We start from the raw sequence: 24,662 nt of genomic DNA on the forward strand, positions 1-24,662 counted from the left end.
TGCTTGTTTTGGTTTTTTGTTTTGTTTTCGAGATGGAGTTTCTCTCTTGTTGCCCGGGCTGGAAATGGCATGATCTTGGCTCACCGCAACCTCCGCCTCATGGGTTCAAGCAATTCTCCTGCCTCAGTCTCCCAAGTGGCTGGGAATACAGGCATGTGCCACCATGCCCAGCTAATTTTGTATTTTTAGTAGAGATGGGGGTTTCTTCATGTTGGCCAGGCTGGTCTCCAACCCCTAACCTCAGGTGATCTGCCCACCTCGGCCTACCAAAGTGCTGGGATTACAGGCGTGAGTCACCGCACCCCGGCCTGGGCTGACAGTTTTTTAAGAGTCTCTCTCTTCATTCGAATTCTCACAATCCCTGGCCAGTCCAAATAATATGATCCTAAAATTATCAGAAGCCTGTACTTAACTCTGTGGACCCTTTTCATCTTTTCATGAACCTCTTTAAAGACACACTCCTCTAGGATGTCATGTGCTTTTGAAGTTTTTAGAAACTACATCAGAATTAAACCATTAACTATGGAAATGACTTCAAATGGTTATGAAGAAACAAAGGAAAAAAGTGATTATACCTGTGGTCTATGATAATTTATCATAGTAACCATAAGTATTACTAATAGCATATACTCAGGTATATTAGATTTTTAGAGATTTCATATAATTTTGAAATGAACAGCATAACATTTATTTATTTATTTATTTATTTATTTATTATTTTTTTTTGAGACGGAGTCTTGCTCTGTCACCCAGGCTGGAGTGCAGTGGCCGGATCTCAGCTCACTGCAAGCTCCGCCTCCCGGGTTTACGCCATTCTCCTGCCTCAGCCTCCCGAGTAGCTGGGACTACAGGCGCCCGCCACCTCGCCCGGCTATTTTTTTTTGTATTTTTTAGTAGAGACGAGGTTTCACCGTGTTAGCCGGGATCGTCTCTCGATCTCCTGACCTCGTGATCCGCCCGTCTCGGCCTCCCAAAGTGCTGGGATTACAGGTTTGAGCCACCGCGCCCGGCCACATTTATTAAAATATAAGTTGATAAAGGTCATACTTTTTAATTTGACAATGCTTTCCATGTAATTTAACACATCAAAGGATTCTGTTTATCACTCTTTTGGATGCTGCATGGGAACACTGTAGCATTCCAATGTTAGGGGTCAAATACACACAACTTTTAAGCTGAATTTTAATTTTGGGAAGACTGCCAAATATGTCAAAGGGTTAAAATACTTGAACAAAATGGGATCACAGGCCACTATTAAATAATAATCATTCATTTAGCCAAAGCAAGTAGTAAAAGATTTTATTTATTTATTTATTTATTTATTTATTTATTTATTTATTTATTGAGACAGAGTCTCCCTCTGTCGCCCAGGCTGGAGTGCAGTGGCGTGATCTTGGCTCACTGCAACCTCTGCCTCCCAGGTTCAAGCAATTCTCCTGCCTCAGCCTCCGTAGTAGCTGAGACTACAGGCGCCCACCATCGCGCCTGGCTAATTTTTGTATTTTAGTAGAGACGGGCTTTTGGCATGTTGGCCAGGCTGATCTCGAACTCCTGACCTCAGGGGATCCGCCTGCCTCAACCTCCCAAAGTGCTGAGATTTCAGGCATGAGCCACGGTGCCTGGCCTATTAGAAGATTTATAAAAACAAAACCGTTTACTGTTTGATGCAGGAAATTTAGTTTTACAATCAAATGACCCAAGAAAGACAGCACGAGAAAAACCCTATCTCTACTCTCTCTCTTTTTAAATTAATTCAAAAGGTGAATAAAAATATGTTATTGTGTTATAGTAATAATACATAAAATTTTTGTTCCAAGAGAAAATCAACTTTTACTTTTCTATTAGTGTGTTATCAATACTAAAGCTAGTTTTGGCCAGGCACAGTGGCTCACACCTGTAATCCCAATACTTTGGAAGGTCGAGGCAGGCAGATCACCTGAGGTTAGGAGTTCGAGACCAGCCTGGCCAATATGCAAAATCCTGTCCCTACTAAATTACGAAAATTAGCCGGGCGTGGTGGCAGGCACCTGTAGTCCCAGCTACCAGAGAGGCTAAGCAGGAGAATCACTTGAACCCAGGAAGTGGAGGTTGCAGTGTGCCAAGATTGCGCCACTGCACTCCATCAGCCTGGGTGACACAGCAAGACTCTGTCTCAAAAAATAAAAATCAAAATTAAAAACATTTAAAAAATTAAAAGCTAATTTTCACAAAACTTTATAAATAAATCCACCAAATCTATCATTTTGACCACGTAGATTTCCATACATAGTTTATAATCTCTTTTAATTACTTTTTTTTTCTTTTTTGATAGGGAGTTTGGCTTTTGTTGCCCAGACTGGAGAGCAATGGTGCAATCTCTCCTCACTGCAACCTCTGCCTCTTGGGTTCAAGTGATTCTCCTGCCTCAGCCTCCCGAGTAGCTGGGATTACAGGCGTGTGCCACCATGTCTGGCTAATTTTGTATTTTTAGTAGAGATGGAGTTTCTCCATGTTAGTCAAGCTAGTCTCCAACTCCCGACCTCAGGTGATCCGCCGCCTCGGCCTCCCAAAATGCTGGGATTATAGGGATGAGCCACCGCGCCCAGGCTTCTTTTAAATACTTTTTAAACTTTCTGTATTTTATTTTTATCTATGTTCTTTTTATTTTCTCAATTTGAGACAATCTTTAAGTAATTTCAAACAAGACAAAATATTTTTAACTTTCTTCATTGAAAGCATATTTTTGCTTTTGTTTGCACACTATGCAAAATTGTTTTTCTTAGATCCAGTAGTTTTAATTATATATATAAATTACATTAACTCTTAAAAACCTAATTTTTAGTGAAATCTCTAGTAAATAATTTTGAACTGTTTGGTACCAGTATTTGTAGACAAAAACCATTTTATATTTTTAATAGATTTTTTTCAAATTCTCTGTTAACTAGCAGATCTAAATATGTTCAGCTTTTCTATATCATATAAAAATAAGAGTCTAGTCGGGTATGGTGGCTCATGCTTGTAATCCCAGAATCGTGAAAGGCCAAGGCACAAAGACTGCTTAAGCCCAGGGATTGGAGGCAAGCCTGGGCAACATGGCAAAACCCCATGTCTACAAAAAATACAAAAATGAGCTCGGCATGGTTAGCTGCATCTGTAGTACCAGCTACTCAGGAGGCTGAGGTAGGAGAATTGCCTGAGCCCAGGAGATCGAGAGTGCAATGAACTGTGATCAAGCCACTTCACTCCATCCTGGATGACAGAGACCCTTTTTAAAAAAATTAAATGCCAAAGCATATAAACTTAATCTTATGGGACTTTGGGGGCGGAGATTTGTTTTTATTATTATATCGACAGCTTTGCAGCTACAGGTGATGTCTGATTACATGAAAAACTTTTTTAGTGGTGATTTCTGAGATTTTAGTGCACCTATATCCCAAACAGTGTACATAGTACCCAATGTGTAGTCTTTTTTTTTCTTTTTTTGAGACAGAGTCTCACTCTGTCGCCCTAGCTGGTATGCAGTGGCGCCATCTCGGCTCACTGCAAGCTCCACCTCCCAGGTTCACGCCACTCTCTTGCCTCAGCCCCCCGAGTAGTTGGGACTACAGGTGCCCTTCACCACGCCCGACTAATTTTTTTTTTTTTGTATTTTTAGTAGAGACGGGGTTTCACCATGTTAGCCAGGATGGTCTTGATCTCCTGACCTCATGATCCGCCTGCCTCGGCCTCCCAAAGTGCAGAAGCTTTTTAGTTTAATTAAGTCACATTTATTTATCTTTGTTTTTGTTGTATTTGGTTTTGGGGTTTTGGTCATGAAATCTCTGCCTAAGCCAATGCCTAGAAGAGTGTTTCCGATGTTATCTTGTAGAATTTTTATAGTTTCAAGTTTTACATTTAAGTTTTTGATCCACTTTGGGTTGATTTTTGTATAAAGTGAGCAATGAAGATACAGTTTTATTCTTCTACATGTGGTTTGCCAATTATCTCAGCAGTATTTGTTGAATAGGATGTCTTTTCCCTACTTCATGTTTTTGTTTAGTTTGTTGAAGATCAGTTGGCTGAAAGTATTTGGCTTTATTTCTTTATTCACTATTCTGTTCCATTTGTCTATTTGCCTATTTTTATACCAGTACCATGCTGCTTTGGTAACTATAGTCTTCTAGTATAGTTTGAAGTCAGATAATATGATATCTCTAGATTTGTTCTTTTTGCCTAGTTTTGTTTTGGCCATGCGGGCTCTTTTATTTTAGGATTTTTTTTTCTAGTTTTGTGAGGAATGATTGTGGTATTTTGACAAGAATGGCATAAATTTGTAGATTGCTTCCAGCACTATGATGATTTTCACAATATTGACTCTACACATCCATGAGCATGGAATGTGTTTCCATTTGTTTGTGTCACCTTTGATCTCTTTCAGCAGTGTTTTCTAATACTCCTTGTAGAGGTCTTTCACCTCTTTGGTTAGGTATATTCCTAAGTATATTTTTTCTGCAGCTGGTGTAAAGGGGTTGAGTGCTTGACTTGATTCTCAGCTCAGTCACTTGGTGTATACAGTGATATTGATTTGTGTACATTGATTTCATATCCTGAAACTTTACTAAATTTATTTATCAAATCTAGGAGCTGTTTGAATAAGTCTTTAGAGTTTTCTAGGTATACAATCATATCATTGACAAGCAGTGACAGTTTGACTTCCTCTTTACCAATTTGGATGCCCTTTATTCCATTTTTTTTTTTTTTTTTTTTTTTTTGATGGAGTCTCACTCTGTCACCAGTCTGGAATGTAGTGGCCCAGTCTGGGCTCACTGCAACCTCCACCTTCTGGGTTCAAGCGATTCTCCTGCCTCAGCCTCCCAAGTAGCTAAGACGACAGGTACATGCCACCACACCCAACTGATTTTTGTGTTTTTAGTAGAGATGGAATTTCATCATGTTGGCCACAATGGTCTCCATCTTTTGACCTCAGGATCTGCCCGCCTCAGCCTCCCAAAGTACTGGGATTACACGTATGAGCCACCGCTCACTTATACTTTGACTTGCTACGTCTTTATTCTGCATGAATGTTAACAGAATTATAGATAGATGTAGATATAGATATACATAAGTACATAAACACACACAAGATTATATTAGTTTGTATATGTAAATATTTATGCATACAAAAGATGTTCATCAATAGACATTTCTAATTTTCCAGCCTAACCTGAGGACACAGATGAAGACTTACTTTTCACCTATATGGCTTTATACCATCTCAGATTGGAACACAGCCATAAAGCATTATGTATAAACATGAACAAACTTCATGTTCATGAGCATGGCCTGTGAAGTAATATTTTGGTAGTGTGATGTAAGGCTTTATGTCCAGCTTAGCATTTTAGGTCCTTACTTTTCTTCTCAGAGTATGCCTGTATTATTCATATCCATCATTTTGAGCCTGGCTTGATGTCTACACTTTCCCAGTTTAGCTAATCTGAGCTGACCTAATTGGCTTTTTGCAATCATGCATGCTGAGCTAATTTGCTTATTTAACTTATCTGGGATGCAGGAGTAGAGATGAAGATGACCTCTGTCCTACATGGGACATATACACAAATAAACTTGACCTATACATACATATGTGACTCATTCTTTGTGTATATGTTTATCTATCAACCTATCTTATATCCATATTTATAGTTACAGAAAAAAGGCACTGAAGTAATGTTGGTTAAAAGGTCATTTCTATTTTCTTTACTTCCAGGCTACATAAATCCAATCAGCCAGTTATCTCAGTGAAGATTTATAAAATCCAAGTCAAAACTTTGCCACACTTTTGTTTTTTTCATAAATTTGAAAATGTCCTTCTTACCTGGCACCCAGGTCTTTTCATTTCTGAATCTCAGTAAATCAGCCTAGTGGGCTTCTGTCCATCCAGTTGAAAAAAGCAGGAATGTCTGACATCAGTAAGACTATCCTTACTCAGAAAGAAGAGAGAAGTTTTGAGCTAGCTAATAAGAGCCACCATTGGCACTTCTGTGTATGATCACTATGGTCTGGTTGAAATGCGGCCTGGTATCATGTACAGTCATATTTGCTTTCACTATGATGGCCTATCTTTTAGAAAGAGTGCTAGACTTTCTTTCCATTACCATAAAGACACTACTTCAGTCACAAAGATGAAAAGACAAAATTGTACTTTTACATCACATACTCATAAAAATGAAGTTGATCCCATGTCTTACAGAAAGCCCTGATGAGAAAAAAAATAAACATTTTACAATTTGTGAGAACCTTAGGACTGGGGCTGGTTTACCTCTGGCCATATGTTCAACATGAAGGGATAGATCAACCTTGACATGGCAGTGGATGACTTCCATTGGTTAGTGCATGCTCATTTTCCAGAGGTGAGCAATAAAGACCAATGAATGCTTCCTTTATATATGTTAAATGCAGCAGGATGTATGTCAGAGCATACTTTTATTAGTGTACTCTTCTAGATCTAGTTTACAGGGCAGATATATTTATACATGCATAGAAGTTACTTTTCTTGGGGGGAGGGGGATGGAGTCTCACTCTGTTGCCCAAACTGGAGTGCAGTGGTGCAATCTCAGTTCACCGCAACCTCTGCCTCCTGGGTTCAAGTGATTCTCCTGCCTCGCCCTCCCAAGTAGCTGGGACTACAGGGATGCACCATTACACCCAGCAAATTTTTGTATTTTTAGTAGAGACGGAGTTTCACCATATTGGCGAGTCTGGTCTCGAACTCCTGACCTCATGATCTGTCTACCTCAACCTCCCAAAGTGCTGAGATTACAGGCCTGAGCCACTGCAGCTGACCAGGTAAATAGATTTTTAAAACTTACATACAGGATTATAGGAGTATGTCTAGGTACATATTTATATATACAAGAAATGTTCCCCAATAGACCATTTTTAATCACTTGGCATATACAAATTATACAGATATATAATTACTTTCAATCTCTTTTGCTCAGTAGCATTTCAGAATGGAACATAGCCATACAATATTGTTTATATAAACATAAAAAAAAACCCTTCACCTTCGGTAGCATAGGCTTCAGAAATAAGCTGACAGCAAAGCCATGTTATTTATGCTGTTCAGGTTTGCACCTCAGGGCGCTGCATTCCTTCTCAGTGTATGTATGTGCTCTTCACACCCACTAGTTTGGGCCTGCTTTGATAAACCTGTAGTCACTATTTAGATAATTGTTTGATCGGATCTACCTAGGCTAAGAAAATTGGCTGATTGGAATCACCTTGGGTTAATCTAATTGGCTAGATTCACCTTTACTGATATAATTGGCTAATTGGCATTACTTGGGCTCATTTAATTGGCAAATTGGAATCACCTTGGGCTAATCTAATTGGCTAATTGGATTCACCTTTACTGATATAATTGCCCAATTGATATCACTTGGGCTCATTTAATTGGCTGATTGGAATCACCTGGGCTGAGCTAACTGGCTGACTAGAATCACATGGGCTGAGTTCATTGACCGTGTCTTGAGGAGAATGAGTAAGGTAATGACCTCTTACATACTTTTCTTTTGGGGCTTTTTTTTTAAGACATATTCATAAATAGACATTAATTAGACATATGTATAGAAGCCTTAGTTTTTATATGTGTTTTCCTACATATATGTCTTATATCTGTTTCTAAATCTACAGAAGAAAGTTTCCGGCCAGGCATGGTGGCTCACGCTTGTAATCCCAGCACTTTGGAAGGCTGAGGTGGGCTGATCACCCAAGGTCAGGGATTCCAGACCAGCGTGGCCAACACGGTAATACCCCGTCTCTACTAAAAGTATAAAAATCAGCCGGGCATAGTGGCAGGCGCCTGTAGTCCCAGCTACTCGGGAGACTGAGGGAGGAGAATCGCTTGAACCTGGAAGGTGGAGGTTGCAATGAGCCGAGATCATTGTTCCACTGCACTCCAGATATTAGTATGTCTGGGCCCTGCTTTTCTTCTCAGTGTAGAAAAGTGCTTTTTACATCCACCATTCTGACTTAATGAATCTACAGTCACTATTCAGATTATTGGCTGATTCGATCCACCTGGGCAGAACTAATTGCCTTATTGGAATCAACTAACTTTAGCTAATTGGTTAATTAGATACTTCTAAACTGAGCTAATTGACTGATTGGAAACACAGAGTTTCAACTAACTGGCTGACTGGACTCGCTAGAACCTAGCTGGTTTCCTGACTAAAATCACATGAGCTGAGCTTTCTGTTTAGAATAATCGAGGCTGAGTTAATTGGCAAATTAGATTCACCGGGGCTAATCTCAGTGACTGAAATTGTTAAGGCTGAACTAATTGGCTGTTTGAAATCACCTGGGCTGAGCTAAGTTACTGATTGGAATCACGTGGGTTGAGTCAATTGGCAAAATGTAATCACCTGGGCTGAGGAAATTTACTGATTGGAATTGCCTAGGTTGAGCTGATTGGATAAATGGAATCACTTGGGCTGAGCTATTTGGCTAATGCGATTCTCCTGGGCTCAGCTAATTTGCTATTTGAAAACACCTAACTTGAGCTCATTGGCTTATTAAATTTGCCTGATGAAATTGTATTCATCTATCTTGAGGAGTATGAGTAGGGACATAACCTCTGATTTACTTTTCATTTGAGTTTTTTGTTTTGTTTTGTTTTTTTGATGGAGTCTCACTCTGTCACCCAGATTAGAGTGTAATGGCTCCATCGCTGCTCACCGCAACCTCCGCCTCCCTGGTTCAAGTCATTCTCCTGCCTCAGCCTCCCGAGTATCTGGGATTACAGGAACCCACCACCACACCCAGCTCCATCTGAAAAAAAAAAAAAAAAGATTCTATTTCTGTGTCACGTATTTGAAAATAAAAGCCCTAAATTTGAGGGAAGCTTTAAAAAGAATTACTTCTCGGCCGGGCGCGGTGGCTCAAGCCTGTAATCCTAGCACTTTGGGAGGCCGAGACGGGTGGATCACGAGGTCAGGAGATCCAGACCATCCTGGCTAACACGGTGAAACCCCGTCTCTACTGAAAAATACAAAAAAAACTAGCTGGGCGAGGTGGCGGGCGCCTGTAGTCCCAGCTACTCGGGAGGCTGAGGCAGGAGAATGGCGTAAACCCGGGAGGCGGAGCTTGCAGTGAGCTGAGATCCGGCCACTGCACTCCAGCCTGGGCGACAGAGTGAGACTCCGTCTCAAAAAAAAAAAAAAAAAAAAAAAAGAATAATTTCTCATTTGCAAATTTGTGTTAAGGCCTTCAAGCTGAGGCTAGTTTATCTATGTTTTCACATTCACCGGAATTAAAAAGGACATTTTTGACTTGGCAATAAATGACTCTCATGGCCTTAGTGCATTTTTGCTAACAGATGTGAGGAACAAAAACCAATTCTTTCTCTGAAAACATTAAATGCAGCAAGATGAAGGTCAGAACATACCTCCATTTGTGTGCTCTTATGGATGGAATTTAAAGGGCAAATAAGATTTTGCGTTTATTGAAGTTTTTCTTTAATTTGCTATTAGTACCAACACCCATTTATCCTTTGACCTCTTATATCTTTTTTTTTTTTTTTTTTTTTTTTTTTTTTTTTTTTTGAGACGGAGTCTCGCTCTGTCGCCCAGGCTGGAGTGCAGTGGCGCGATCTCGGCCTCACTGCAAGCTCCGCCTCCCGGGTTCACGCCATTCTCCTGCCTCAGCCTCCCGAGTAGCTGGGACTACAGGCGCCCACAACCGCGCCCGGCTAATTTTTTGTATTTTTAGTAGAGACGGGGTTTCACCGTGGTCTCGATCTCCTGACCTTGTGATCCGCCCGCCTCGGCCTCCCAAAGTGCTGGGATTACAGGCGTGAGCCACCGCGCCCGGCCGACCTCTTATATCTTTATTCTGTCTGCATATGGAAAAAATGATAGTTAGATCTGTATATAGATAGTCATGGGTAGACAGAAAAACACACACATATAGAATTATACGACTTCGCCAGTGTAGATATTTATGTATACAAAACGTATTAATCAACAAACATTTTAAATTCCCCAGCCTACACTGAGGATGCAGATATAAACTTACTTTCACCTATATGGATCCATACCATCTCAGATTGGAACACAGCCATACAATGTTGTGTTTAAACATCAACAAAGCTTCACATATGGGTGCATGGCCTGGGAAGTATGTTTTTGGTAAAGCCATGTAAGACTCTAGTTCTAGCTTAGCATTTCAGGGCCCTGCTTCCCTTCTCACTGTATGCCTATGTGATTAACATTTGCCATTTGGGTCCTGCCTGGATGTCTTCACTTTTCTAGTTTAGCTAATTGACTTATATCCATCTAAGATGGTCTAAGTGGCTCATTAAACTCAGCTGGGCTATAGAAGTTGAGAAGGAAAACGACCTCTGACCTACTTATTCTGAGGCTTCCCTACAGGACATAAGCAACAATGGAAATTACATTGGCATACCTATGTTACCCATTTTCCCTGTATATGTTTCTCTAGCCACCTATCTTATATCTGTATCTATATGTATATAAAAGACTGCCAAAGAAGAGTGGGTTAAAGGTGATTTTATTTTATTTTATTTTATTTTATTTTATTTTTTTTTGAGACGGAGTCTCCCTCTGTCGCCCAGGCTGGAGCGCAGTGGTGCGATCTCGGCTCACTGCAAGCTCCGCCTCCCGGGTTCACGCCATTCTCCTGCCTCAGCCTCCCGAGTAGCTGGGACTACAGGCGCCCACCACTTCGCCCGGCTAGTTTTTTGTATTTTTTTGGTAGAGACGGGGTTTCACCATGTTAGCCAGGATGGTCTCGATCTCCTGACCTCATGATCCGCCCATCTCGGCCTCCTAAAGTGCTGGGATTAGAGGTGTGAGCCACCGCGCCTGGCCAATTTTTGTATTTTTAGTAGAGACGGGGTTTCACCATGTTGGTCAGGCTGGTCTCGAACACCTGACCTCATGATTTGCCCACTTTGGCCTCCCAAAGTGCTGAGATTACATGCATGAGCCACTGTGCCTGGCGAGTTTAATTTTTTTTCACACTTCTACATAATTATGCGTTCAAGAAATATTCATATTGTTTACAGTTTATTACAGTGTAGTAAAATCATTTATAATTAGAATTGTTTATGAATTCATTGTGTTTAAGGTTTTTCAAATGTGAAAACAATTAGGTATGATTTGAAGTAAGTTCAGTTCTAGGACATTACCCACTGGTCTTCATGGTGTTTCTGTAATGAGTAGTGTAAACCCGGGTCACCAGAATGGTGCAGACATGCTGATTGAATGAGTTCAGCCTTGTTGGTAGACTATTGGTGTCCCAGAAGCTGATCATTTACTACAGCTTACTAAATGTTGTTCCATAATGACAGTGGGCACTTTTACCCGGGTTACCTTTTTCATTAATGTGGGCCTGTTGTGGTCTCCTGTTTTTCTTAAGCTATCCCAGGTGAGAGGTGATTATTTCTTGCATGAATGAGATTCCCTTTTCTTCCCTCTGCCATACTCTCCCTACTGGAAGCAATATGCGGAAGGTAGAAATGATGACAATATACAAACATGTTTCCTTCACGTGGCCACCATGAGCAGCTTACAACATGGCCCACAAGTTTAGCACAATCAGGATAATCTCCATTTTGGTAAACACATTCACCATTTTGGTAAACACAAAGTCAACACATAACCTAATTTCATGAGTGATTTCCCACCACAGTCACACATGTTTCTACACTCAAGAGGAAAGTATTACACAGTAGGTGTGCAACAGACTGGGAATCCAGGGTATTATCTTAGAATGTTGCCTACCCACCTGAATAAACTTTAAGAAGTCTTTCTACTGTTTTGTTATCTACATAAACAAAAATGTCATCTGCAAATAATAATGAACTACTTTCCAGTTTTATTCATTACAAATATTTACTAACCTCTTTTTTCTGGCTTAAATTATTTTTCCTTTATGTGCCATTTTATACATTCACACACAAATAGAACAATGAAAATATATCCAATTATTCAATTTTGGTTTAATTTTTATTAAAATAAGCGTTAAAAATAATTTTTTGTGTGTGTTTGAAGAGGGCTTTTATTGTTGTACTCAAGAGTGTTATTTCTGGAGACAAAGTTGCCTGTGCTTTATTCTGGGGAGAATCCAAGCCATAAGCCATAACATTTTACATTTATAAATTCAATACAAAGCAGAAAGTATACATTTGCTTTCAGCATATTCAAGGTGTTTAGTTTTCCATTAGTCACCTAATTAAAATTTTTTTCCAATAATTATGCTTTTCTTCTGAAAATATGTACGAATGCATACTCACCAAACACACTTCATAATTTCTTACACCTAAGGTTTATCTTCAGAGGAGTATGTGTATATTTCACTCTATGAAAATTAAAACTAAAAGTCTCTACGTTTGCAAGCAAAGAGACCACATGTTCAAAGAAAACTATATAACAGATATTTATTAATAACTTTTCAGGACTCAGAAATGTAAAAATTATATATATATATATATATATATATATATATTTTTCTTTTGAGGAATCTCACTCTGTCACCCAGGCTGGAGTGCAGCACTGCAATCTCAGCTCACTGCAACCTCCACTTCCCAGGTTCAAGTGATTCTCCTGCCTCAGCCTCCAGGTGTGCGCCACTATGCCTGGCTAATTTTTCTATTTTTAGTAGAGACAGGGTTTCACCATGTTGGCAGGCTGGTCTTGAACTCCTGAACTCAGGCAATCCACCTGCTTTAGTCTCTGAAATTGCTGGGCTAACAGGCGTGAGCCACTGCACATGGCCGTTTTTTTTTGAGATGGAGTCTTGCTCTGTTGCCCTGGCTGGAGTGCAGTGGCACGATCTTGGCTCACTGCAACCTCCACCTCCCGGGATCATGCCATTCTCCTGCCTCAGCCTCCCAAGTAGCTGGGACTACAGGTGCCCGCCACCATGCCCAGGTAATTTTTTGTATTTTTAGTAGAGACGGGGTTTCACCATGTTAGTCAGGATGGTCTTGATCTCCTGACCTTGTGATTCACCCGCCTCAGCCTGCCAAAGTGCTGGGATTACAGGTGTGAGCCACCGTGCCCGGCTTTTTTTTTTTTTGAGATGAGTGTCCCTTTGTCACCCAGGCTGGAGTGCAGTGGTGCTATCTCAGCTCACTGCAACCTCCACCTCCCAGGTTCAAGCCATTCTCCTGCCTCAGGCTCCTGAGTAGCTAGGAATACAGGTGCACCACCATGCCCAACTAATTTATGTAGTTTTAGTAGAGAGAGAGTTTCACAATGTTGGTCAGGCTGGTCTTGAACTCCTGACCTCATGATCTGCCCGACTTGGCCTACCAATGTGCTAGGATTACAGGCATGAGCCACTGCACCCAGCCCATATTCTATTTATATATCTGTATAATTTTTATTATGACCATAAAAATAACCCTGTTGTCAATTACAATTTAATTGGATATTTAAAAATAACTAAAAGTGTATAATTACACTGTTTGGAATAGAAAGGATAAATACTAGAGGTGATGGATACCTTATTTACCCTAATTACTACATATTATATGCCTGAATCAAAATATGCTCTATAAGACATATATACACATACTATATACTCAAAAATAGTAATAATAAATTACGAAAAAAGATTAAAAATTTAACTAATGGGAACAATATTCTTCAACTCATTTGCAGTTTAAAGCTACTGGCAAAGTGATTACTAGTGATGGTAGTCTACTATATGCCAAATAGTATACTTCTTTCATCTTTTACTTACACCATTGAGTATAGTGGGATAGGTTAAAGTTAGTGGCATAATAATGCTTCATTAAATGCACAATAGTTTTAAGATGGTAAAAAATAAAATTAGGCCGGGCATACTGGCTCACACCTGTAATCTCAACACTTTGGGAGGCCGAAGTGGGTGGATCGATTGAGCTTAGGAGTTCGAGACTAGCCTGACCAATATGAGCAACCCCTGTGACTACTAAAAATACAAAAATTAGCCAGGAGTGGTGTCGTGCACCTGTAGTCCCCACTACTCGGGAGGTTAAGGCAGGAGGATTTCTTGAACTTGGGAGGCAGAGGTTGCAGTCATTGTGCTGAGATCATCCTGCTGCACTCCAGCCTGGGTGACAGAGCAAGACTCCGTCTCAAGAGAAAAGTTAAATAAATAAATAAATAAAATATAAATTAAGTTCACACATAATCTAACAATTTTAAAATATATTACATTTTATTACATAACAGTAAAATTAGTAAAATAATACAATAATTGATTAACTATAATTTATAATTTCTTTCTCTCAGTATAATGTAGAAAAGTATTACTCTGAACACCTACCTTAAACATTGCTTAATTCAGGTTAACTACAATGAGCCTCTCCACTTATATTTTCATCATGCATCTTACATTTTAATGTCCTTACTCTTTTATAGAAAAGGTCATAAAGAATGTCCAATAAAGAATCTCTAATATCTCTGATGCAGTGACAATTGATCACATATGTTCACATGTGAATACAATAGAAATAAAGTAACAGCATAAAGTAATTTGAAAGCTGTATTACATCATTATTCACTTTTCAAAAAATTGTTTTCAAGGAAACCAGTATACTTTCAATGTAATTACAAAGCTTCAAAAAAAATCTTTTTATATAGTTATATACAAATAGTTATATCAAAAGTTATATTCAAATAATTTAACTTTAGTTGTGAATTCATTTTTATGCTCAACACTGTTATTTAGTGTAATGTCTGAAGTGTCAGTACCTTATTCTTTAATTCTCTGATATGTACATACAATTAATTTTGAATTAAATATTTTTTCATGTTGACTGCCTCTGCAAAAATATTTTTTAGTATAAACTCTGGTGTTTTCTGAGCTGTACTTTTTTTTAAGTGTTTCCAAATTCATTACATTTGCAAGACTCTTCTCCAATATAAGTTCCCTGATGTTGAGCAAAGCTGGAGCAACTGCTTCAGGGTTTTCCTCTAGTACAAAATGTGTGCAATAAACCCCCTCTAAATTTGTAATGGTTGTCTTCAGAATAAACACTCTTCTTCACTTTAAAGGCTTATATTTTCTGAAAGACTTTTTGACAGTAATTGCACTTTTAATGCTTTTATTAACTATGAACCTTCTTATGTTGAGTAAGATGTGAGTAGCCATTCATGGGTTTTCCATATTCTTTATATTTGTACAATTTTTCTCAAGGATACTAGCTTTCCTGTGAAATAAGGTGTACACACTGACTAAAAGTTTTGCCACATTCTTCATGCTTGTAGGAATTTTGCCAGTATGAATTATCTTACTATCAAAAATGGCAACCATATAAAGGTTGTTTCACATTTTATATATTTCTAGAGTTTCACACTAGTATAAATTTTTTATGTCTAGAAAGGATGGAGGTGTTGATAAAAGCACTGTCACACCTTTCACATTTGCAGAGTTCCTCTTCAGCATGAATTATCACCATATCTCTTCAGAATTAAGAACTTGTGGCCAGGCATGGTGGCTCATGCCTATAATTCCAGCACTTTAGGAGGCCGAGGTGGGTGGATTATGTGAGGTCAGGAGTTGGATACCAGCCTGACAAACATGGTGTAACCCTGTCTCTACTACAAATACAAAAGTTAGCTGGGCGTGGGGGTGGGCACCGGTAATCCCCTCTACTTGGGAGGCTGAGGCAGGAGAATGGATTGAACCCAGGAGGCAGAGGTTGCAGTGAGTCGAGATTGTGCTGTTGCACACCAGCCTGGGTGATAAGAGTTGAAACTCCATCTCAAAAAAAAAAAAAAAAAAAGAACTTGTTATATGCCTTGCCACATTCTTCAAACTTGTAGAGTTTCTTTCCAGTATGAATTATGTGTAATAAAAGTTGAGAAGTTCCTCAAAAAATTTGTCGCATTCTTTATATTTGTAGGGTTTATATTCCATATCAATTCTCATAGTTAGAATTGAGGGCTGGTTAAAAGCTTTTCCACATTCATCACATTCATATGGTTTCTCTCCAGTATGAATTATCTTATGTGTAGTAAGGTGTGAGGATAGGTGAAAAGCTCTGCCACATTACTCACATCTGTAGGGTTTCTCTCCAGTATGAAATCTCTTATGTGTAGTAAGTTTAGAGGAGCGCTCAAAGGCTTTGCCACATTCTTCACATCTGTAGGGTTTTCCAGTATGAATTTTCTTATGTGTAGTAAGGTTAGAGAACTGCTTAAAAGCTTTGCTGCATTCTTCACATTTGTAGAATTTCTCTCGAGTATGAATTATCTTTTGTGTAGTAAGGCGTGAGGACCCCTTGAAGGTTTTACCACATTCTTCACATTTGTAGAATTTCTCTCCAGTATGAATTCTCTTATGTGCAGTAAGGTGTGAGAACTGGTAAAAGGCTTTGCCACATTCTTCACATTTGTAGGGTCTCTCTTCAGTATGAATTTTCTTATGTGTAGTAAGGTTAGAGGAGTAATTAAAAGCTTTGCCACATGCTTCACAGTTGTAGGGTTTCTCTCCAGTATGAATTATCTTATGTGTAGTAAGGTCTGAGGACCGCCTGAAGGCTTTGCCACATTCTTCACATTTGTAGGGTCTCTCGCCAGTATGAATTTTCTTATGTGTAGTAAGGTTAGAGGAGTACTTAAAAGCTTTGCCACATGCTTCACAGTTGTAGGGTTTCTCTCCAGTATGAATTATCTTATGTGTAGTAAGGTCTGAGGACCGCTTGAAGGCTTTGCCACATTCTTCACATTTGTAGGGTTTCTCTCCAGTATGAATTCTCTTATGTGTAGTAAGGGTAGAGGAGTATTTAAAGGCTTTGCCACATTCTTCACATTTGTATGGTTTCTCTTCAGTATGAATTCTCTTATGTGTAGTAAGGTTATAGGAGTACTTAAAGGCTTTGCCACATTCTTCACATTTGTAGGGTTTCTCTCCAGTATGAATTATCTTATGTGTCGTAAGGGTTGAGGACCGGTTGAAGGCTTTGCCACATTCTTCACATTTATAGGGTTTCTTTTCCGTATGAATTATCTCATGTTTACTAAGGGTTGAGGATGACATAAAGGCTTTGCCACATTTATCACACTTGTACGGTTTCTCTCCAGTATGATTTCTCTTATGGGTAGTAAGAGTGGAGGAGTGCTTAAAGGCTTTGCCACATTCTTCACATTTGTAGGGTTTCTCTCCAGTATGAATTTTCTTATGTCTAGTAAGGCCGCAAAAGTAGTTAAAGGCTTTGTCACATTCTTCACATTTGTAGCGTTTCCCTCCAGTATGAATTTTCTTACGTGTAGTAAGAGTTGATAACTGCTTATAAGCTTTGCCACATTCTATATATTTGAAAGGTTTTTTCCCAGTATGTCCTCTCTTTTGTCTGTTTGAATTTGAAAATTGATGAAACACTTTCACATATTTATCACACTGAAATATTTTTCTCGGGGTAGTTGTCAAACATTGGTTAAGTTCATTATAACCTTCTTTGTGCACCTTGCACTCATCCACACTTTCAGGTCCTTTTTTTAACTGTAAATCGCCATGTCCACATTTTTCATACCTTCTCAGTATCACTTTTTGGAAAGTATCTTTTATGCTCTGCTCTGGCCAAAGGTCTTGGGCAAAATGAGAATATATAACTGAAAGAAACAACAAAAATACATTACTTCAATTGGTAGACTCAGATAAATATAAATATGTCATCTTGCTTATGTAGTTTGTATAAAACTATAAAAACTACATAAGCAAGATGACACAGCAAAATACCACAGCTGTAATTTCTTCCTGGACATATAAATTTAACAAAAACATACTGACCAAAATACATTTGTAAAAAACTTATAAATAAGTTGTGAAGGGCCCCAGGTGAGCACAATGCAAAGGGCCAAATGGAAGATAATAGAAAAGTCTGTTACTTATACCCAACACAGCTGTTTTTGCTCTCCAGTATAACATTGTGCCTTTAAAAGCAAATTGTCGACTGGCCAGGGTGACTCATGCCTGTAATCCCAGCATGTTGGGAGGCTGACGTGGGTGGATCAGAAGGTCAGGAGTTTAAGACCAGCTTGACAAAAACGGTGAAATTCAATCTGTGTACTAAAATTCAAAAAATTAGCTGGGTGTGGTGGTGGACACCTGTAATCCCAGCTACTCAGGAGGCTGAGGCAGAGAATTGCTTGAACCTGGGAGGTGAAGGTTGCAGTGAGCTGAGATTCCCAGAATCTCTAGTTAAGACAATTGATTTCAGACTATGCCAGGACCAAGCTATATTACAAAGATTGTAACAGGTAGCATTTTGTTAATGTCAAAATCTCAAAGATTACAATAAATACAAAATATTAGAGCAATATGACCCCATCAAAGTTATAAAATTTTCAAAAGCAACCATAAAATGTATATAATTTTTAAAATTCCCAATAAACTGTACAGGTCAAGCTTGGTGGCTCATTCCTGGAATCCCAACACACTAGGAGGCCAAGGTGGGTAAACCACATTAGATCAGAGTTTGAGACCAGCCTGGCCAACATGGTGAAACCCTGTATCTACTAAAATTACAAAAACTAGCTGGGCGTGGTAGCATGTGCCTGTAATCCCAGCTACTTGGGAGGCTGACACACAAGAATTGCTTGAACATGGGAAGGGACGATTGCAGTGAGTGGATATTGTACCACTGCACTCCAGACTGGGTGACAGAGCAAGACTGTCTCAAAACTAAAATAAAATAGGCTGGGCACAATGGCTCACGCCTATAATCCCAGGAACTTAGGAGGCCGAGGTAGGTGGATCATTTGAAGTCAGGAGTCCAAAATTAGCCTGGCCAACATGGTGAAAACCCGTCTCTGCTAAAAATACAAAAAATTAGCCGGGCATGCCAGCAGCCACCTGTAACCCCAGCTACTTGGGAAACGGAGGCAGGAGAATCGCTGGAACTCAGGAGGCAGAGGTTGCCATGAGCAGAGATCGTACCACTGCACTCCAGAGACTGGGCAACAGAAAAAGACTCTATCTCAGAATGAATGAATGAATGAATAAATAAATAAATAAATAAATAAATTTGAAAAATATTAGGTAAGTGAAACAGATAAGTACTGAAGATAAAAATGAGGATAATAATAAGAAATATTAAAATAGCAAAAAACAAAAATTGTGGATATAAAAAATTCAAAAAATAACTGAAAAATTTCTTAAAAGAAAAACTAATGTAAACATGAAAAAGCTGAACAAACTAGGATACACACAAAGATATTTATAACAAACACACATACAAGCAAAACTTCAAAACTCACAGATAAGAAGAGAAATTTTAGGAGCTGCAATGTAGGCAGATGTAATGATGAAGAATTTTTGTATTCAACTGAAGTTTATTTTTTACCACATTCAAATATATTGTTGGATCTTTTAGAGGTTTCATGTAATCCCCAAGGTACTGCTAAGAAAATATTTGTATGGATACACAAAAGAAAATGTAAAGAATCCTGAATGCATACCAATACAAAAATCAAAAAAACACAAAAACCACAGAAAGAGAAAAGGAGAGACAAAGATACAAGAATCAAATATAACAATTAATAAAATAACATTAGTAAGTTTTTCTCTTTCAGAAAACCATTTAAATATATATATAATTATCTTTCCAATCAAGAGATATACTTTCAATAAACAGGTTTATTAAGAAATTATAAAAATCAAGATTCAACTTGCCTTTCTACAAGAGTCAGCTGAGATCTAATGACAAAAAAAGACTGAAAGTGGCAAAACGGAAGTAGAAATTTCATGTAAATATTAACAAAATGAGAGGAGAAGGGGTCAAAATAATATTACACAAGCTACATGTTAAGTTAAAAACTGTCATACTTTTTAAAATGTACTTTAAGTCAAAACTTCAAAAAGACAAAGAAGGACATTAAAAAAATATATAGATTCATTCACTGGGAACCTATTACAAATTTGTATATACATGTGTGTATTTATGTGTGTGTGTCTCATATTGGGGTTTCAAATATATAAAGCAAATACTAACAAAACTGAATAAACACAGAGAGAGCAATATGATTATAATATGACATTTCAATACTCCACTTTCTTTAATAAAACAAGAGAGAATATTAGTAAGGAAACAGAAGGCTAGAAGGCAGTAAAAAACAACGATTTCTAATGAAGGTATAGAGAACGCTCCTCAACAACAACAGAATACACAGCCTTCTCAATAGCTCATACAACTTTCTTCTTTATAGACCACCTGTTAGGCCAAAAACAAAGCCTTAACACATTGTTTAAAACTGAAATTTTATAGATCACTTTCTATAACAAAAATGGAATTAGAGTATAAAACAATAATATAAATAATTGATAAATTTAAAAATATATAGAAATGATACAACACACTATTAAGCATGCACTTGTTGAAATTACTGGGCTGGGTGCAGTGCCTAATGCCTGTAATCCCAGCACTTTGGGAGGCCGAGGTGGGTGAATTTAACTCCATCTCAAAAACAAACAATCAAAAAAGGAATAATATTGTGAAGATGTCTATACCGTTCAATTTAATCTACATAATTAATGCAATATTTTTCAAATTTCTCATTGCATTTTTGAATAAAAACAGCAAATCCAAAAGTATATGGAATCTAAAGAGATAATAAAGTACCCAATAATCTTCAAGGAATAATGTTGGAGGCATTACAATTTCTGATTTCTAAATACATCAAAAAGCTACAGAATTAAAACAATTTGGTATGAGTATAAAAGTGAAAAAGTAGACCAATAAAACAGAATGCAGGCCGGGCACAGTGGCTCATGCCTGTAATCCCAGCACTTTGGGAGGCCGAGGCGGGTGGATCACGAGGTCAGGAGATCGAGACCATCCTGGCTAACACGGTGAAACCCCATCTCTACTAAAAATACACAAAAAAATTAGCCGGGCATGGTGGCAGGCACCTGTAGTCCCAGCTTCTCGGGAGGCTGAGGCAGGAGAATGGCATGAACTCAGGAGGCGGCGGAGCGTGCAGTGAGCAGAGATCGCGCCACTGCACTCCAGCCTGGGCGACAGAGCGAGACTCCATCTCAAAAAAAAAAAAAGAAAAAAAAAGAAAAAAAATGAATGCAGCATGCACGTTAGCTTTCACATAATTATTGCAGCATTGTTACTGAAAGCCAATAGGTTAAAGCAATGCAAATTTCTGTCACCAAGTCATTCAGTAGATAGAAAAATACTGGAATCTCATTCAGTTTTCAAATAGCAGAAAATAGTCTAACTATTAAGATAAATATTGATGACATTATGCAAAATAAAATGAGCCAGCCAGAAAAAGACAGAGATTGTATGAGATATATAAAGCAGTTATACTCTTAAAAACAGAAAACAGAGTGGTGTTTGAAAAGTGCCATGAAATGGGAAGAATTGGTAGTTGTTTAATATTAGCTTTGCAAGATAAAAACATTCTAGTGATATGTTGCATAACAATGTCAATATAATTAATATGACCAAACTGAGTATTTAGAAATATGTACTTATCACTCTCTCAGGCAAAACTGCAGTGGCATTATCTCAGCTCACTGCAACCTCCACCTCCTGGGTTTAAGCGATTCCCCTGCCTCAGCCTTCTCAGTAGCTGGAATTATAGGTGCACGCCACCACGACTGGCTAATTTTTTGTATTTTAGTAGAGACGGGGTTTCACCATGTTGGCCAGGATGGTCTCGATCTTCTGACACCATGATCCACCCGCCTTGGCCTTTGAAAGTGATGGGATTACAGGCATAAGCCACCGTGCCCGGCCTAGAAAATCTTGTTGTTAATTTTGTTATGTGTTTTTGACACATAACACATAAGTAAAAATAAACAACAATACCTAAAATAGATACAGAGTAATTATTGTTTTTAAATTATCTTCAGATTCAAAAGTGTTTCTCTGACACAAAATTAATATAGATTCACAAATAAATAGACGTTGAAGTTGGGAGAGATTTTATGACTACTCACCTAGACAGGATTAAAAAACTGTTACAGCCCAGGTGAAGTGGCTCACGCCTGTAATCACAGCACTGTGGGAGGCCGAGGCAGGCAGACCACCTGAGGTTAGGAGTTCGAGACCAACCTGACCAAAATGGTGAAACCCTGTCTCTACTAAAAGTACAAAATTAGGCAGGTGTGGTGGCGCATGCCTGTAATCCCAGCTACTCAGGAGGCTGAGGTAGGAGAATGGCTTGAACCCAGAAGTTGGAGGTTTCAGTGAGCTGAGATCCCACCATTGTACTGCAGCCTGCATAACAAGAGCAAAATTCCCTCTCAAAAAAACCAAAACCAAAACCAAAACCAAAATCCTGTTACACCAAACCTACACAACAAATATACAAGTGACACAAAACTACAGGGGTAATATTTATACAGGCAAAGAAACATAGAAATAATTATATTGGCAATAGACAGATGGCTTTTTCATATTTAATTTTGCTCTACACTGTCTTAAATTGTACAGTTAAATATTCTTATATACAATTATAATATAAACTAAAAACTGTTATATACAATTATAATATAAACTAAAAAATCAACACATAATTAACTGGTGTGATGTGACATACCCAAAAATATATAACACAAAATATTAAATTACAAAAAAATTAAAACATGGGATGTAAAACAAGTAGATCCATGTATTCATGAAAGGAATCTTAGAATATAAGGTAAAGTAATACAAAGATTACTTGAAGATTTAAAAAAAAGCTGAGAACTTCCCAAATTTTAATGTAACAACAACAAAAAACTTCTAACCAGTAATACTTGATTCAAAATTATTTTACTTCAAAAAGAGTATAAAGACTTTCCAAAATAAAAGTTGGGTGTTCATCACCATTAGCACAATCTTACAAGATATACCATACGGGGTTGTGCACCCTGGCTCACGCCTGTAATCCCAACACTTTGGGAGGCTGAGGCGGGTGGATTGTCTGAGGTCAGGAGTTCAAGACCAGCCTGAATAACATGGAGAAACACCGTCTGTACTAAAAGTGTAAAAGTTATTCGGACATGGTGGCGCATTCCTGTTGTCCCAGCTACTGAGGAGGACAAGGCAGGAGAATTTCTTGAATCAAGGAGGTGGAGGTTGCAGTGAGCCAAAATCCTGCCATGGTACTCCAGCCTGTGCGATAGAGAAAGACTCCATCTCACAAAAAAAGGCCAGGTGCAATGGTGCCCACTGCACTCCACTACTGCACTCCATCCTGAGCAACAGAGTGACACTCAGTCTCAAAAAACAAAACAAAAACAAAAACAAAACAAAACAAAACAAAACAAAATGATTGTTCATAAAACCTTTAAAGTTCTTTTATAGAATATAAAAAACGTAAGTAAATGTGCATAAATCAGCCGGGCACAGTGGCTCATGCCTGTAATCCCAGTGCTTTGGAAGGCCAAGGAGGGCGAATCATAAGGCCAGGACTTTGAGACCAGCCTGGCCAGCACGGTGAAACCCTGTCTCTACTAAAAATACAAAAATTAGCCGGGCATGGTGGTGCACACCTATAATCCCAGCTACATGGGAGGCTGAGGTAGGACAACCACTTGTACCTGGGAGGTGGAGCCTGTAGTGAGCTGAGATTGTGTCATTGCATTCCAGCCTGGACAATAGAGTGAGACTCTGTCTCAAAAAAAAAAAAAAAAAAATTCTGCCTAAATTTGTTAATAAATATACCATATAATAACTGGAAAATATAGAGACATAGCTTTTGTATTAAATTGAAATTGTTATAAAATTAAAACATATTGTTTTAACTTTAAGATATAGGTAATCTCCAGTTTTCAAGATGATTACAAAGATAATGTTTATAGACTATATGCAAAAGAAAGTAAAAAATAATGCATGCCAGTACAAAATTAAATAAAAATTAAGGCCGGGCGCCGTGGCTCAAGCCTGTAATCCCAGCACTTTGGGAGGCCGAGACGGGCGGATCACGAGGTCGGGAGATCCAGACCATCCTGGTTAACACGGTGAAACCCCGTCTCTACTAAAAAATACAAAAAACTAGCCAGGCGAGGTGGCGGGCGCCTGTAGTCCCAGCTACTCGGGAGGCTGAGGCAGGAGAATGGCGTGAACCCGGGAGGCGGAGCTTGCAGTGACCTGAGATCCGGCCACTGCACTCCAGCCTGGGTGACAGAGCGAGACTCCGTCTCAAAAAAAAAAAAAAATAAAAAAAATAAAATAAAAATAAAAATAAAAATTAAGAAAGTAAAGCAGGAAATGAGAAAAATAAAACTACTAGAAACACATAAAACAATCACAATATAATGGGAAATAACAACTTCATTTCTTTAAGCAATCATTTTAAATATAAATTAATTAAAGTACTTAATAAAATAAAATGTAATCTTAGGACTTTGGAAGGCCAACGTAGGCTGATCACTTGATCCCAGGAGTTCAAGACCAGCCTGGGCAACATGGGAAAACTCTGTCTCTACAAAAAAATACAAAAAACTAGCTGGGTGTGATGACACATACTGGTAACCCAGCTACTTGGGAGGCTAAAATGAGAGGACAATCTGAGTTTGGGAGGTTTGGATAGCAGTGAGACATGCAAATCAGCCTGGTTGACAGAATGAGGCCCTATTTCAAAAATAAATGAGGTCAGGCAGGTGGCTCACACCTGTAATCCCAGCACTTTGAGAGGCCGAAATGCGCAGCTCATCTGAAGTCAGGAGTTCAAGACCAGCCTGGCCAT

General features: G+C 38.6%; 2 protein-coding genes and 1 long non-coding RNA gene across 3 annotated transcripts in view; 1 reads left to right on the top strand and 2 right to left on the bottom strand.

Annotated features, from left to right (window-relative positions):
- LOC100429350 (uncharacterized) overlaps positions 1-24,662 on the top strand; it is a 278,342-nt gene that overhangs the window by 175,609 nt on the left and 78,071 nt on the right.
- Positions 15,158-24,662, bottom strand: part of LOC693803 (uncharacterized) — a 529,045-nt gene continuing 519,540 nt past the window's right edge. The window contains 2 exon segments of the mRNA XM_077978588.1: positions 15,158-15,822; positions 15,897-17,319. Coding sequence (XP_077834714.1) covers positions 15,737-15,822; positions 15,897-17,319 — 1,509 coding nt within the window. The 3' untranslated portion in view covers positions 15,158-15,736.
- On the bottom strand, positions 17,365-22,117 carry LOC144336916 (uncharacterized). Its single transcript, XR_013409346.1, has 2 exons — positions 21,928-22,117; positions 17,365-17,585 (listed from the first exon to the last, which is right to left on the bottom strand). It is a non-coding gene; the product is annotated as an uncharacterized LOC144336916 (long non-coding RNA).

This window comes from Macaca mulatta, chromosome 19 (genome assembly GCF_049350105.2).
Source record: "Macaca mulatta isolate MMU2019108-1 chromosome 19, T2T-MMU8v2.0, whole genome shotgun sequence".
Taxonomy (NCBI): Eukaryota; Metazoa; Chordata; class Mammalia; order Primates; family Cercopithecidae; genus Macaca; species Macaca mulatta.